The following is a 17,129-nucleotide window of genomic DNA, read 5'->3' on the forward strand; positions in this document are numbered from 1 at the left end:
AATAGATAGATAAAATAAAATAATTATAAATTCAAGAGACAAAACAGAAGGAGAATGAATGATGGCAAAATATCACATGACGGGAACTGAATTTTATGAATGAAACTTTTAAAACGTTACTTGTAAGTTGTATATGTTATATCTGTGTATTCTACCTGGCTGTGCGCTTCAAACGGGGGGGGGGGGGTTCGTCTTGAACATAGTACCTTAACGTTTGAACGGTAAGGGCTAGGGCTTTCGTATTTCAAATATGTAATCCTTGTGAAAAGAACTTTTATTGGATACGAAGAACTTTGACCCTTTGACCTAGACCTTGGAGAACACATATGTACATCTTAACCTTTTTTTCTGTTTCGTTTCTATGGCAACTGTGAGCGACTCATTACAATTATTTTAAAAGTAGAAATCACTTTGACACATTGCAAGGAATAAACATTGAAAGTTTCAAAACGATTACTTGCGTAGTTATTGAGCGAAATTAAAGAATTTTAACTTTCCCCTGGTTTCCATGGCAATAATCGATTATTTGAAAATTTTAAATGCGAATCGCACAACTACAGATACTAATCATTAAAATAAGAAAAGTTTCATGACGAACGTTTTAAGGGACCAGAGAGAACACTCGCGGACAAAATTCGTCGCTTTTTACAGGTTTCCATGGCAACGGTAGACATAGAACTGAACGACCTCACTGCACAACTACAACCAGTGATCGTCCTTTGAGGAAAGTTTCAGGAAGATTGTTCCAGCCATCTCCGAGAAACAGCCTGGATAAAAAAAAACATGCGTACAATATCAATAGAGAGACTTCGTTCGGGGCGACATAATAATAATAATAAGAAGAAGAAGAAACAGAGTAAAAACAATAGTTCCCCAAGAGTTTGGGGAACATAATAAAAGAATACGTCAGGTTAAGCTTTGAATTAATTTTAATTTTCCTTAAAAATAAAGCATTTTTGCATTTCATATTAAAAGATTTTCCAAAAATAAGGTATTTACAAGCATAAAAGCACAACATCAAACTTATCATATCTTTCTGATTAAAACATTAGTATACTAACTATATTAGATAAAATATAGATCAGTAAGATTAAAACAAATTAAAATACCAATTAATGAGAAATTCTGACTGATTGAAAATAATTTTAATATAATTGAAAAACAACGAACTTAAAAACTTTTACAGTTGAGAGTGTATTATGGCACCAAAATTCCACACTAAATGAATTTAAAATTCTTTATGTCGAAATCATCATCTGTGGAATGGGCAAAGACAACTTCCTTAAAACTTTTATTGCCATCTGATTCTCTTGACTTCGCACTTAGCTCTTGAATATCGGAAATATCACAATCCATTGCATTCGTCTGGTATTTGGTTTCATTGCCCTAATAAAGTAAAACAAGTACATTGAGCATTTAGTTGTAAATACATTTTTTTACACATTCATTTTATATTAAACATTTGAACATACACACACACCCAGAGAGAGAGAGAGAGAGAGAGAGAGAGAGAGAGAGAGAGAGAGAGAGAGAGAGAGAGAGAGAGAGAGAGAGAGATGTTTTACCTCTTTCTTCATAAAACTGTGTAAGGAACTGCTTAATAACTTTAAAATACCATATGTTTCACCACCATCTTTCAACAGGGTCTGGTGGACATTTTCTGTTTTGATAAAAATGAAAATACTTCATTTACATTAGCAAAAATTACATTGTGAAATAATTTAATAAGGAATATTTAAGCCATGAGAGTTGTATATCCCGGTGTTTTGCGCAAAATAATTTTCCGAAGTTTAGAACTTTATGTTCTATAGGTATTAAACAATGTCGTAAGAGCAGGTTTTGGTATATTATATTACATGAAATTATAAAATAATACGGAGAGACAGTAGCTTTTGAGACGGGGGTCTAACAGTTTTGTCACATTTCTATTGTTATTCATATGCATACCAGTTTTTAACGACTTTGTTTACATCGAACCGCAACTTGTTTATTTGTCTCATTTTCACAGAGTGTATATTTTAATTTAAACTTAAACATATCCAAAAGACAATGTTGGGCAAATTGCGTTTCATATCTAACTCTTTGAAAAGCCTCCAAAGCCACTAAATTAACAGGTCACCGTGAGTCAACGATTGATATTATAATCCCTTTACTCATGTGACAGTCCACGGTTCGATACGCTACACACTTTCATTGAACACTTCATTGGTTTTGTCATTGAAAGTTTCTATTGTGACTTTATCTATCGTGCTTTCAATTTCAAATAATGGAAGTTTTTTGCGTAAAATTTTCATAGGGTTTGAAGATTATTTGTCTCTTATTTTACTTGTATTTTTCAATGGGGGTGTTTTGAAAGAATTCTGGTATTGAAAGTGTGATTAGTAAATATAGGCTCATATGGCATCTGCATTATGGTCTGCAGGGCAAGACAGCTACCCCATCTCTAAGCATTGGAACCATTTATTACTTAAGCACAAGATACTACACAATCTCTATTTTCTTCATTTAAAATTCATAGTAAAGAATCTGTTTGAGAAAAAAAAATCATATGTGCTAATAATGTTTACATTCCACATTCTTGCGATTTAAATGTCTACGCCAATTACCGGATACCCTAATTTCGATTAATTGATTGTTTGTATATTGTTCACTCGTCACTCTGGAGAATTTTCCACTCATATGGAGACGCCACCAGTTGCAGGTGGAGAGATGCAAATTTGTCCGCACTCAGGACTATTGAGCAGGGAGGGATCTTTTTTCGTTCCAGCACCTACTGCGACACGGGACCTCGGTTTATACAATCTCATCCGAAGGACCGGTCTTCAGGTCCCCCAGTGGGATTCCAACCCGTGACGTAAGGATCAACGCCTTACTTCGCGACTCTAGAGCAGACGCTCTAAACACTACCTTAAGTTCGAAAGTAAACCCATCCGAATTTCCGGAATTTAAGGCTAAAACATGTTCTTTTTAATGACATTGTCTGTTAATGTCTAAATCCTTTACCTTGCTCTGACACAAGTCTTCCCTTTCTTTTCTCTCTAAAGATAATTCCAAACAAGTCCTTGACGACTTTGCCGATGAAATGTTTGATTCCAAGTTTTTCGTACTCCATGTTAAGTGTTTGTTTGACTTCATTAATGCTGTTGTTTAAAATGGCAGCAAAAATTGTTATCAATGTCATGATAACACAAAACATGAACGAAAAGTAAAAAAGCTCGGCAAAAGTTGGGACGGCAGTAACCATTGATTTTACGTTATTCTTTCCGATGAAACTATTGGCAAGAGTACCGCAAGTACTGAAAAAGTTTCTATACTCTTTTAGTTTTACTCCGAACAGCAATGTTCCTAAAGTGGCGAATATAATATAAATGAGGATAAAGATAAAACCAAATCCTCCAATACTTCCCCTGGCATTGACAACAACCGATATAATTTGTGTGAATCTCTTGTTGTATCCTAAAATCTCCAGAAGCTGGAGGGTCGACAAGAAAACAACGATCGCAAAGAATCCATTAAACACATTGTCCCAAATTACGATATGATTAAAATTGATAAATTCATCATTTATCTTTAAGCTTAATTTGTCGTCATAAAATTTCTTCATCGTCTCCTTGGCAAATGTAACTCTTACAATATACACTGCGACACAAGAAAAACTGAGGAAAATATTAAGTGTTGTTACCAAGTTCCACGGCTGTTTGAAGAAATTTAGGCAGCCATGTTTCTTCACTTTGTAAACAACGTTTATGGCCGTTATCACAAGGTATAATAGAAAAATGAAATAACATAAGATGGTAAAACTTCCAACCATATCTGCAGATACTATTGGGCGGAATGCTTGTGTCTCAGTCCACGTCAAAATCCCACCAGTCTCTATGAATTCTGCTAAATATATGGCGTGGATGAAGAGGTTTCTATTTGGATTATATAGGGTGAATTCCAAGAAAACAGCCCGAGTATTACGATCAATCCAGTTCTTTTCAACTATTTCCTTGACTAAATCTTCAGCACGATCATGACTTTTTGTAAAGCGGGTGATATATCCTCCTCCATCGTATGTCCCATATTCTCCTGATTTTGCTATTCCCCATATACTTTCAGCATCAGTGTATTTCCAAGCACCTGCCGTATAATATTTTTCAACTCTATTTGTATTCTCTTCACATTTTAAGTCATACAATTTCCACTCAGAGCAGTACTCGGAAGTATCTGCATGTTTATTGGAATATTCGTAAATGCAAGGATATGGCCATGTTATTCGTGTAAAGGGACATGAGGCGGCTGAAAAAGAATAATTTTCATTAATTCATAAAAATTGAGAAGTCAAATTAATCATTCGTAATTACTGAACCTTGATTAAAATAAGAGAACCAAGGCCCTCAACAGTCGCATGTATAGTATTCAACCTGATGAAGGATCCAAAGAGGTATTTAAATAAATCATAAAGGTGAATTTCTTAAAAACAAGATAAAAAACAAAGATATAAAAAAAAAGTTATTCCAGTACTTATAAACACTCATACAGATTATTTCTACCTAAACCAAAGTTCCCGAGTCATGTCCTAACAACAGAATTCCTGACCAAAGGGGCATATACTTCCAAACTTTGGAAGAGGCACATTTGCGCATCAAAAGCATGCAGTTGTTTTTTTCTGTTCAATTTCAAGAAGCAGAAAACACTTTTCAAAGTAATAATGCATTTTTCCTACATAATCAACAGAACCCATTTATAACACGAGAACCCCTTATCCAGGACATGAATTTCACAATCCTTGCTCATCATAACCATGCACTTAGTCCTCTGATGATAAATACACGGCGAAGAGTAGATACTTTCTAAAGAGTTGTTAGGACAATTTTGTCCTCTCCTAAATCCCTGAAGTCTTGATATTGGGGTCATAAATTTCACAGTTTTAGTAGAAGGACCAATGCTTATATCAGCCATGCCAAAAAGTTTGCAGCTTTCCAAAAAAAAAAAGAAGAAGAATTTGAGGATTACAATAATTTTGTTGGTTTAAGCCCAAATCCTCAGACCCCATGGATCATGTCTTTTTTTCAATTTTTGATCATCTATACTCATAGATAATACATGTATATGTAAAAATTGTTTCACATTGGATCAGTGATTCCAGAAAAGAAGCTGGAAATATTCCATAAAAATCTGGGAGGGGGGGGGGGGTAAAAATAAAATTGAAGCTTAAATAATATTTTTTAAGAAAACGTTTGTGATTAAGTTTTCAAACTAAATATTTACTCTCTTATGTTGCTTATCATCCGCATGTTTGTAATAAATAATATACATTCATTTTTTTTTGAGTACTTTTAAGATTGTTTTGTAAGACTTTATATCAATTTTAATTATTATTGGCTTGCCCCTCTCTGTTCTTAATTGACGAAGCTGAGCGGGTCCAATACGGAAACTTGCACTGTCCTTGAACATTTGCTTGTCTATCACCCCTAATTCATCGCCGGCATAGTTACTTAAGGGGTAAAACGTAGGTACAAATGTTTTATGCAGCCAATTGATGAAATCTTCTGTTCGATTTATCTGCAATTAAAACAAATTTGAACACTTTTTTTTCAAAATATTATCTAGGAGCTCAGTGGCAAACCACTCAAAGGCAAAAAGCGCTGTTTATTAAAAAAAAAACATCTTTCTCATTCAAAGCCGTTTTTTCATAAATGCTTTAAAATTATATTATTACCACTTCAACACCTTGAAAATAACCCGTTTAGTTTCAGTATGATTTCGTATTCTTTTTTACAGATCTTTATAAACCCCAATGCCATTTAATTGATAATGACCTCTAACAGTTATTGATTATCGTAATTTGGTGCTTTATCCTTATAATGATCAATGCAAAGGGTTCCAGGCGAGTGTAACCTGTCGAAAACCCTTTCACAAATTTGTTTGTTGATTTTTTTAGATCGATCACTTTCGTTTCCTTCATCCTTTTTATCCTTATTCCGCGACCAGGTCACCACACGGGCGACTGTTTTCATCATAATATGGAAATCAAGTTCGGACAACTGAACAAATGAAAGCATAAGAAATGATAAATGTTTACTTACAGAAGAAAATCCTAGTTGTCCATTGTCACTTGAATAAAGGTAGCTGTCGATGTTTGATTTATAGTGAAATGAATCTAAGTCCCTCTCCAAAAAACTTATGGAATAAAGTCCAAATAAATACACTGCAAATATTATTAATCTTATCAATGCTTTCTTCGCCCTCTTTTCCTCTTGTCTTTTGGCTTTCAGATTTTCAAGTTCGTCTTGGGTCAGTGGATCTCGTCCTCTCAGAATATTACTAGCAAATGCTTTAAATAACAAATTAAGCATTATTTTAACGAAGTGATACATTTATGCAACGTTCTAATGTTCATTTCAGCTTACAGTTTTGTTGTTTTTAGTTTACTAAATGTTTTACTCCGTTATTTAATTCTAAAAAGAAATACCTGCTAATCCATAGTTATCCGAGTTTCTATAAAGAGTTGAAATTTTTTTCAGTTGATCAATGTCCACTTCTGCTGATTTTTCGTAAATTATAGCTTTGAACACGGTGGCAAATAACACCGCAACAAATAAGACCTAAAATTGAGATAATTTCTGAAAAAGCACTTAAGATGTACGAACTGACGCTGTGTACAATAAAAATTCGAAAACATTCTACTCAAATTTGTCTTTAAAATGTGGTAACGTGGACTTTGATAAATGTTCCGACACAACAAATGAAAAGATATGAAGATTAAGCATTACTCTAGTACTGTGTACATAATTGGATTAAAATTCGCTATTTGAAATTTATGTACATGTATTGGAAAATTGTCATTCTTTTGTTGTTCTCCAAACTTCGAAACGGACTATTAAAGACTTCAGCAACGGACAATTTAAGATATAAACAGATAGATCACTAACAAAATGATATTTTAATATATGAATAAAAATGTCTGTAAATATAATGCCTTGAAATATAAAACAAATCAAGAAAGAAACGAAAGGTTTTTGCTTTATTTTTACCTTAATGGGGTCCACAAACAAAATTGATTCAAAAAAGGATAAGAAAAAGGACATTAGCCATTCTTCAGATCTGCCTTTACCCCATTCCATACTGTAAAGCAAGAGGAAGAAAGCAGAAACCAGAACTATCACCGATAGAAGTATCCAGGCAATGTAAAGTATCCAATATGGTAAGGACTTTTCGTGTTCTTTAATATATTCAGACGGAATTCTAAACGATTGAGGTGTAGTGGTCACTTTCTTGTCTTCTTTAGCTTCAGTTTGAGTTTTATTTGTCTTTAATCGTCGGTTTCGGAAAACAATTGTTAAAAATAAAATAGGAATTGTAGTCAAAATAATTCCGATCAAGGATACAAACAGTGCTGAAACTGACAGTCTAAATACACCAATCTGCACATAGTTGTAAGTCGCTTCTTCTCCGGCAGACTTGTAAAACATTGCATTGGAAATCATGCTTAGAAAAAGCAACGCAAGTACGCAGGATAACCTCTGTATCCGAGTAAATCTACTCTTTCTTGGCCGAAATAGAAGGGACAACCAGAGATGGTGATCGGTGATATTAAGTTGTGTTTGATGTGCAACCAGGGTTTTAAAGGCCATCAAAGTTTCCACTGTCGACACAGGAAGAATCCGTTCAATTAATCCATCTCCCTCATCTAGTGAGAGCCAATCATCACACAGGAATATAGACCTTAATAAAAATAAATCTTGTCACAGATCAAATTTAGTTTTTTCCTTATATATTCTTTTTTAACTGAACTATCTGTTAGGTTTCCTAAATTAAATTTCTGAAACGATTCACTAAAAGAATGAAGTTAACCCGTGCTATTGTACAACGGAAAAATATATAACTGAAGGAAACTGGACGCAAATCTTTAGTTTCCAACATGCTCTTTCTAAGTAATTTACAACAAAACTGATACTAGAACTAAATGTATAATTGTAATGTAATGTTTCTTAAAGTATTTCTTTGAATTTTGAATTTTGCTAATGATTGAAATGAAAAGGAAAATCTGCAAACTGTACCGCTCATTCGTTTGTAGATCATCTATTTCTATTTTACTTAAGAACCAGTCCTGGTACGACCCTTGGCCTGAACAGTCATGCCATATTCTGAAGTACTCGAGGTCACCTAAACTGTCTTTCGTCCCAAACACGAATGTAACAATACTTCCAGATTGAAACCCCTTAAATAGTTAATAAAAAATAAATTGTTCAGCATTGTTAAAAATACATGCAGTGATTTTATATCTATTAGTACAATGCTCTTAATATCTTGTGTTCTAAGTATTCATTATTGCAAAAAAGTATTAACACTTATACATTTTTTACCTTGAAGTTTTATATGGAACAAAAATTTTTTTTAACTTATAATTATTTACTTTTTACCTTTCTTTCTCCATCACTTAAGCTTCGTATTCCACTCTCGTCATCTGATCCACTCAGTACAAAATGAATATTAGAAGTGGTCCCTGCCCGGCGTCTCAGACCAGTATAAACAGTTATCATGTAGAAGTAACAGTCCTCGGAATCATGGTCACATAGAAAGGAAATCGCCCACTATAATTCACATTATATAATATTGAAACAACATACATATTCCTACCATCTTTAATTTATCTGCTTTTGAATTTTATGCATTTTTCAAATCAAGTATATCAAATTTCTGCATTAGCGGATTTTAACAGATCAATCAAAGTTCAAATTTAAATTAAAACTTTTAAGTGTACAAAAAACTTTAGAACCTTGGAAAACGTTCTATTTTATTTTTAAATAACAGTTTGTAAAACTATGTTGAATTATAAATCAATGTATTGAATGCATTTATCATATCAATAAAAAAAAAACTAAAAACATTTCACCCGTTCAATATCTTTCTTATCTTCTCGTCTTAGAATTACAGCCAATATAAGATAGACAACTAGAACTGCGATCATGGTGCCATAAACCGAAGCATTTGCTGCATCAAACTTTCCCCAAACTTTATACAAGTCTATCATGTTGAGTGGAACGTAGAAGGTTGTTGAAAATATATGCCCAGTACAGCGGCATATTGTTTCTCCCATCGTTGTCATTGAAAGAACCTTTAAAATAGTTTTGTTTATAATAATGAAGAATAATTAGCTGCATTTGCAAACGTTTTACTCTGTGAAAAACCTTCTTGTAGAAGAATAGCTTGATTGCGTGGACTCTGAGGTCTACACAGAAAATATATAAGCAAGGTTAAACCGGATGCCATGAGCATACGTCAGTCTACACATGCGCGAGAATGCTAGGGAGTTTGCCCTTAAGACAACTTGCTCGTCGAATAACTCGCTCTTTTCAAATTAGAACATGGCATTCATTGGCAAGCTCGCTTTTAAATTTGCATATTATATTTAATATATTAATTGGCGGATCCAACTTTCTATTTTATGACATATACTTTCACAAACTAAACCTTGATTCTATGACACAAGCATTTTAAAAGTAGGAAGAACTAGGAAGAAGGAAGTATATAGATAACTTCACTTAACCTAGGAATATTCTTAAGAATTAAATTTCGGTTAGAAACACATGCATATTATCAAGGTATTGCAGTCCTTTTTTAAAGGACGGCAACTTTTATCAAGTATACTTTTGTTATAGTCAGTATTGTATAGTTAATAAGTGTTTTAAATAGTGTAGATAATATTTATTTCAGGTTTAAACTGTTGACATTAATAAAAAATATGATCAAATTATTTGTGTTCTGGTTATTAATATTATCTGGTAAGTTTTATAAGATTTGCATTTATTTAGAGAATAAGTTATTTATAGCTACAGACGACCTCGGACTGTATGACCTTGAATTCTATTGTTCATTGCACCGCAGATAGTTCGATTAGGGTTACCTGGTTTGGCGGGTTTCTCACTTTCCCGGTGGCACAAGCTCGTGCTACATGTATACGTAGTTGCCTGGGCAGGGTCAGCTATAGCTTTGAAATATTTAATTAACCTATTTATTATGCCGTTACCTACTGGAATTTGAAGGTAATTATTCTTTTAGTTTATTGTAGGTATATTTTTTAAAAAGTATTTATTTACGTAATTTTGTTATTTTCATTACTTAGGAGTTTGAGAACTAGCGTAATTGTATTGTGTGCACACTGAGTTAATTGATTAATTGTACTCAGATAATTTAAGTATGTTTTCAATGATTTATCATTTATTAAAGATTTCAAGAGTAATGTATAAGAGAAAGTCAATTTTCATGGTTCTGAACAAATTCTAAAATCTATCGTAAAATTAAATAGACCCTACGTTTTATATACAGGATACTGCCCTACTATTGCCATTATGGCTGTATACTAGAAGTGTATTTGGTAAAACCTTTACACCTCATGTGAGGTAAGATTGATTGTGTGTATTTGTTTATTTTGTCTTTATGTATGTTCTGCATGTTTCATGTTGTGGACATACTATTTTCTTTTATGTTTATTTTATTTGCATTTTGTTTCCTTTCATATCGTTGTTGAGAAATTGTATATTATTTATTATCAAAGATGATCAGAAATAACTATATTTTCACAATTAAGAAGTTAAATTATTTTATAATGGATAATTGTAAACAGCAGCAAGTAAATTGTAAAGTAAAGTGATTTTTGGCTAAAGATTACGGTATAAGTATTGCATTTTATTTTGTTATTAAGATCTTCCGTTTCCAACGGAAGACCTTATTGTTTTCGTTCGGTTTCTTTTTCCCTATTATTATTCTTTTTTTTCTTACCGATTTTGTGCACGCGAGTTCTCTGTAACGACGCTTCCTCGGCTTCGTAGGCTATTACAGAAGATTCATCAAGAAGTTCAGCCAGATCAGTAGACCTATGACCGAGTTAAGGACAGTTCCAACCGGGAAAAAGACTAAAGCCATCAAGAAGAAGAAAGGCTGGCATTGGGGTGAAGAGCAGGAGAAGTCATTTGAAACCCTGAAGAAGTTCCTGACATCTGCACCAATACTGGGGTAAGCCAACTCAAAACTCCCATTTGAAATTCATGTGGATGCGTCTGGAAGTGGACTAGGTGCCGTCCTATATCAGGAGCAGGACCACACGAAGAGAGTAATCAGATACGCTAGTAGGGGACTTACAAAAGCCAAAAAGAACTATAAGCTCCACAAATTGGAGTTTCTGGCATTAAAGTGGGCTATGACGGAAAAATTTAGGGACTACTCGTTTGGACAGCAGTTCACCGTTTGGACCGACAATAATCCGCTAACATACGGTCTAACTACAGCCGAACTGGACGCCACTGGTCATCGCTGGCTATCCAACCTTTCCAGTTTTAACTTTCACATCAAATATCGACCAGGAAGAAACAATGCGGATGCAGATGGATTGAGTCGTATACCCACCACAGATTGGTCAGAGATTAGTGGAGAATCCATCAGAGCCATATGTAGCAGTGCCATTGGAGAGATACCATACTGTAAAACAACTTTTATTCGCGACTTTATTTCGCGATTTACCAGGGGTAAACTAGTTGGCGACGATTAATTTTCGCGATCAAACCTTTTTTGATCTGTATAGACAGAGACTTTAAGTTCTGGTTCGCGGCGAGAAATATTCGCGATGACGAGACTGTCGCAAACTTCGCGAAAATTTCTCGCACGCGAATAAAAGTTGGTATACAGTATATTGAGTGTCTGGCCATTTCCCCACGAGTGGTGAGAAATCTTGAAGATTTTGATGCACAAGATGGAACACCAACGACAGATCTCATCAACTGGAGAAGAGCTCAACATCAGGATAAGGTCATTGAGGACTGGATCAAGGCAGTGAGGAGTGGAGAGAAACGCATTGCGGCGACAGTATAACCATCTCCGCCTTATCGATGATGTTCTATATAGGATTATTAACAGTGATGGAGAATCAAAGAAACAACTTGTACTTCCCTTAGCTTTGGTGCCAGATATAATCCAATCATTCCACAATGATGTTGGTCATTAGGGCAAATATAGGACACTCTCACTTCTGCGAGACCGCTTCTATTGGCCAGGGATGGCGAAGGATGTTGAAGAGTGGATTAGCCAATGTGGAAGATGTTTAAGACGGAAATCATTGACAAAGCACAGAGCACCACTGGTAAGTTTAAAAACTTCAGCACCGTTGGAACTGGTCTGCATTGACTACCTAACCCCCGAACCATCCAAGGGAGGCAGCAGAACATCTTAGTCATTAAAACCGTTTCACTCGATTTGCCCAGGCTATTCCAACCAGAAATCAAACGGCTAGAACAACAGCTGAAAAGCTTTACAACAATTTCATAGTACAGTATGGACTACCGGAGAGAATACATTCAGACCAGGGAGCCAACTTTGAGTCGAAGATAATTAAGGAACTATGTGAACTAACAGGTACCAAGAAATCCCGCACTACATCATACCATCCATAAGGCAACGGGATGTGTGAGAGATTTAACTTCACTCTATTAAGTACGTTGGGAACCCTGGATATTGAACAAAAGAAAAACTGGAAAAGATATGTAGTTCCTCTCGTGTATTTTTATAACAGCACAAATCACGACTCAACAGGATATTCCCCTTACATGCTGATGTTCGGTAGAGATCCAAGACAACTACCTGGATTAAGGAAGCAGGCCAAGGTAACCGACTATATCAGCGATCTAAGAGAAAAGCTGGAATATGCACATCAGAAGGCTGCAGAATTATCATCAAGATCTCAAGAAAAGCAGAAAGAGGAGTATGACGTCAAAGCAAAAGGAGCCACCTTACATAAAGGAGATAGAGTCTTAGTGAAGATCAATGCTTTCGACGGCAAACACAAATTGGCAGATAAATGGGAGCAAGAAGTTATATCATCAAAGAACAACCAAATCCAGATATCCCTGTGAAACATCACAACAGGAATAACAAGATTTATCCCGCTTCAGACAAATTTGCCGATTACTGGATAAAAGCTAATCACGTGACGCCCTGAAATTTTCCGCATAACGTCTCCGTTAAGGCGTAATATGAAAATCGGGCACGCGATTCCGTTCCAAGCGTTGTTATTGTAAATAAAAATGGCGGCTAAGAAACGGTTTGCGTAGGTAGTTTTTATCTATGTGCATAGATTTTTTTAGCTCACCTGAGCCGAAGGCTCAAGTGAGCTTTTCTGATCACATTTTGTCCGGCGTCCGTCTGTCTGTCTAGCTGTCTGTCCGTCTGTCAGTTTGTCAACTTTTCACATTTTTGACTTCTTCTCAAGAACCGCTGGGCCAATTTCAACCAAACTTGCCACAAAGCATCCTTGGATAAAGGGGATTCAATTTTGTTCAAATGAAGGGCCACGCCCTCATTCAAGGGGAGATGATTGCAAATTAATGAAAATTTAGTGGTATGTTTTAAAAATCTTCTTCTCAAGAACCACTATGCCAGGAAAGATGAAACTTATGGGGAAACATCCTCAGGTAGTGTAGATTTAAGTTTGTTAAAATCATGACCCCGGGGGTAGGGCGAGGCCATAATGGCCGACCAATTAAAGTTTTACATAGAAATATATAGAAAAAATTCTTTAAAAATCTTCTTCTCAAGAATAACAAAGCCATAATTGATCATATTTAAATGGAAGCATCCTCAGGCAGTGTAGATTCAAGTTTGTTCAAATCATGACCCCTGGGGGCAGGGCGGGGTCACAATGGCCAAACAAAGTTTTATATAGAAATATATAGGAAAATTCTTTAAAATCTTCTTCTCAAGAATAACAAAGCCATAATTGATCATATTTATATGGAAGGATCCTCAGGTAGTGTAGATTCAAATTTGTTCAAATCATGACCCCTGGGGGTAGGGCGGGGCTACAATTGCCAAACAAAGTTTTACATAGAAATATATAGGAAAATTCTTTAAAAATCTTCTTCTCAAGAATAGCAAAGCCATAATTGATCATATCTATATGGAAGCATCCTCAGGTAGTGTAGATTCAAGTTTGTTCAAATCATTTCCCCGGGGGTAGGGCAGGGCCACAATGGCCAACCAAAGTTTTACATAGAAATATATAGGGAAATTCTTTACAAATCATCTTCTCAAGAATAGCAAAGCAATGATTGGTCATGAGACTACTTTTGGATTTAAACTTTTCAATAATAAACCAATTTCTACTTTTTCCTAGCCACAGTGCTCAGGTGAGCGATGTGGCCCATGGGCCTCTTGTTTTAAATATTTTAAAATTAACGTTGGGTCTTCAGCGGGATAAATTCGTAACACAGTCAGTTAGTGACCTAATACGGAATCATACAGGGCGTGAAATGGAAATCCGTATTGGGACTCGGCTTCGCCTCGCCCAGTACGGATTTCCATTTCACACCCTGTATGATTCCGTATTTGGTCACTAACTGACTGTGTAACTAATAGTACATATTGTACAAGATATGGCTGAGGATGCTGAGCCTGTAGGGGCCCCATCCCAGGCAACAGTTGTTGACGGGACAGACGACTCAGAAAGTAGAGAATCTCAGGTAAGTGGTGATATCGAAGGTGATACACAGGAGAATGAACCTGAGAGTCAGTCATCACCTTCAATATCACCACCAGAAGTTCGACGGTCTACCAGGCTGAGGAAACAACCAGCGTGGATTGGTTCAAAGGAGTTTGAATTTATTCAAAGCGTGAATGTGCAGGATATAGACTGGTTTCAGAAGATCCAATGCATTACCTTTCTATCAAAAACGATACTTTTCCAGAACCTGCAAGCAGACGCTGCCAAAGTTATCCTAGACATTTTAAAAACTCCCAATGACAAATGACGGGACGTCATTTCTCAGATGGGGGAGTGTGTAGTTAGTATTGTATAGTTAATAAGTGTTTTTAGACAGTGTATGTAATATTTACTTCAGGTTTAAACTGTTGACATTAATAAAAAAAAATATGATCAAATTATTTGTGTTCTGGTTATTAATATTATCTGGTAAGTTTTATAAGATTTGCATTTATTTAGAGAATAAGTTATTTATAGCTACAGACGACCTCGGGGTGTATGACCTTGAATTCTATGGTTCATTGCACCGCAGGTAGTTCGATTTGGGTTGCCTGGTTTGGCGGGTTTCTCACTTTCCCGGTGGCACAAGCTCGTGCTACATGTGTACGTAGTTGCCTGGGCAGGGTCAGCTAAAGCTTTGAAATATTTGATTAACCTATTTATTATGCCGATATCTACTGGAATTTGAAGGCAATTATTCTTTTAGTTTAATGTAGGTGTATTTTTTAAAACGTATTATTTACGTAATTTTGTTATTTTCATTACTTAGGAGTTTGAGAACTAGCGTAATTGTATTGTGTGCATACTGAGTTAACTGATTAATTGTACTCAGATAATTTAAGTATGTTTTCAATGATTTATCATTTATTAAAGATTTCTAGAGTAATATATAAGAGAAAGTCAATTTTCATGGTTCTGAACAAATTCTAAAATCTATCGTAAAATTAAATAGACCCTACGTTTTATATACAGGATACTGCCCTACTATTACCATTATGGCTGTATACTAGAAGTGTATTTGGTAAAACCTTTACATCTCATGTGAGGTAAGATTGATTGTGTGTATTTGTTTATTTTGTCTTTATGTATGTTCTGCATGTTTCATGTTGTGGATATACTATTTTCTTTTATGTTTATTTTATTTGCATTTTGTTTCCTTTCATTTCGTTGTTGAGAAATTGTATATTATTTATTATCAAAGATGATCAGAAATAACTATATTTTCACAACTAAGAAGTTAAATGATTTTATAATGGATAATTGTAAACAGCAGCAAGTAAATTGTAAAGTAAAGTGATTTTTGGCTAAAGATTACGGTATAGGTATTGCATTTTATTTTGTTATTAATTTGACTATTTTATTCACAGGGTTTTCATGTACAATTAATTGAATAAACCTATCTTCATCCAAAATACGGACACATCTCTTCCATACACCGGATACCCGGTTACACTTTTCATGAATAAATGAATAGACAAGACCTTACTTGTTTGATGGGTTTTGGTTAATCACAGCTGAATCAATGAAAATACTGAAAACAACGGCTTTTGTTTTTACTATGAAAAATTTCTTTCAATTATAAAATAATATAACGTTGAACATATTATTATACAGAATTGCTCATTTGAAACATTGTATGTGATTTATACTGTATATCGGTGTAAAATATTAACCTACTGACATCAATATTTGTAGGTAGGCAAGAATTTTTCTTCCAGGACTAAATTTCGTACCTTTCCGAATGAATTCTGATTGAATATGTTGAGTATTACGACTATCAATTTGGTTTTACACTTCCTGGTTAGTTTCTATTAGATTCAATTTAATTCATGGAATTCCTTGTTTGTATAAATCATATTCATAATGGTCAAACTTGAATGAATTTTTTAAACGTTCAAAATTCGAACGGACAGTCGGTGTGTCTTTATTTGAACCTTAATGAACTACTTATAAATTATCCATCTTAGATCGGTTTAATTAATAAATGGGACTTATTCGGGGACTGTAGTAAAACTTGTTTTATCTGGACACTACTGGTTTCAAAGAAATTGTCTGAATTAGACAACATTCCAGATTATACAACATTTTCAACAATTAAAGTTACTAAAAGGGTCTTAAAGGGTCATGTTAGGCAGGATTTGGGAATATAAAACATCTGGATTAGACAGGTATCACTGTATATTCATTGGTTTCCGATAATTCTTCTGCTGGTTCTACTATTAGAAAAGTATTTCAGAGGTGAGGTTGGTGGTTATGAGGGTTTCACTCGTTTTCAATTGTTCACATTCACTTTGGCATATTTTCATATGAATACTAGTGACCATATATGATATTAAAGAATTAATTTTCTTTTTTTTTAATTATAGGATACCTGGCAGCGATTTGACTCCCATGTATTCGATATTTTGTCCCAAGCCCTACATGCTGTGGTTATGACCTGTAATGTGAAGTTAGCAACTGCAGGGTCAATCGTGCTGTTCTTACTGTAGATTGACTGATTTGAGGACAAGGCATGGACAGCCTCTCTCTTCGGTCGGGAAGACATAGTTTCATGAGACAGATCCTCTGGTTCTTCTTCTGAACAGCCAAAAAATTCTTGTTTTTAATTAAGAGG

The 17,129-nt window shown here is 34.8% G+C and overlaps 1 protein-coding gene across 1 annotated transcript in view; it reads right to left on the reverse strand.

Moving 5' to 3' along the window:
* Positions 1-1,033: 1,033 nt before the first annotated feature.
* Positions 1,034-17,129, reverse strand: part of LOC134237956 (uncharacterized) — a 32,019-nt gene continuing 15,923 nt past the window's right edge. Inside the window, 11 exon segments of the mRNA XM_062720087.1 lie at positions 1,034-1,386; positions 1,566-1,660; positions 3,004-4,281; positions 5,373-5,547; positions 6,072-6,319; positions 6,458-6,590; positions 7,020-7,710; positions 8,046-8,206; positions 8,409-8,579; positions 8,882-9,103; positions 16,887-17,092. Of these exon segments, the coding sequence (XP_062576071.1) occupies positions 1,219-1,386; positions 1,566-1,660; positions 3,004-4,281; positions 5,373-5,547; positions 6,072-6,319; positions 6,458-6,590; positions 7,020-7,710; positions 8,046-8,206; positions 8,409-8,579; positions 8,882-9,103; positions 16,887-17,092 (3,548 nt within the window). The 3' untranslated portion in view covers positions 1,034-1,218.

This window comes from Saccostrea cucullata, unplaced genomic scaffold, assembly GCF_032062105.1.
Source record: "Saccostrea cucullata isolate Sc308-1 unplaced genomic scaffold, CSIRO_AGI_Scuc_v1 ctg21559, whole genome shotgun sequence".
Taxonomy (NCBI): Eukaryota; Metazoa; Mollusca; class Bivalvia; order Ostreida; family Ostreidae; genus Saccostrea; species Saccostrea cuccullata.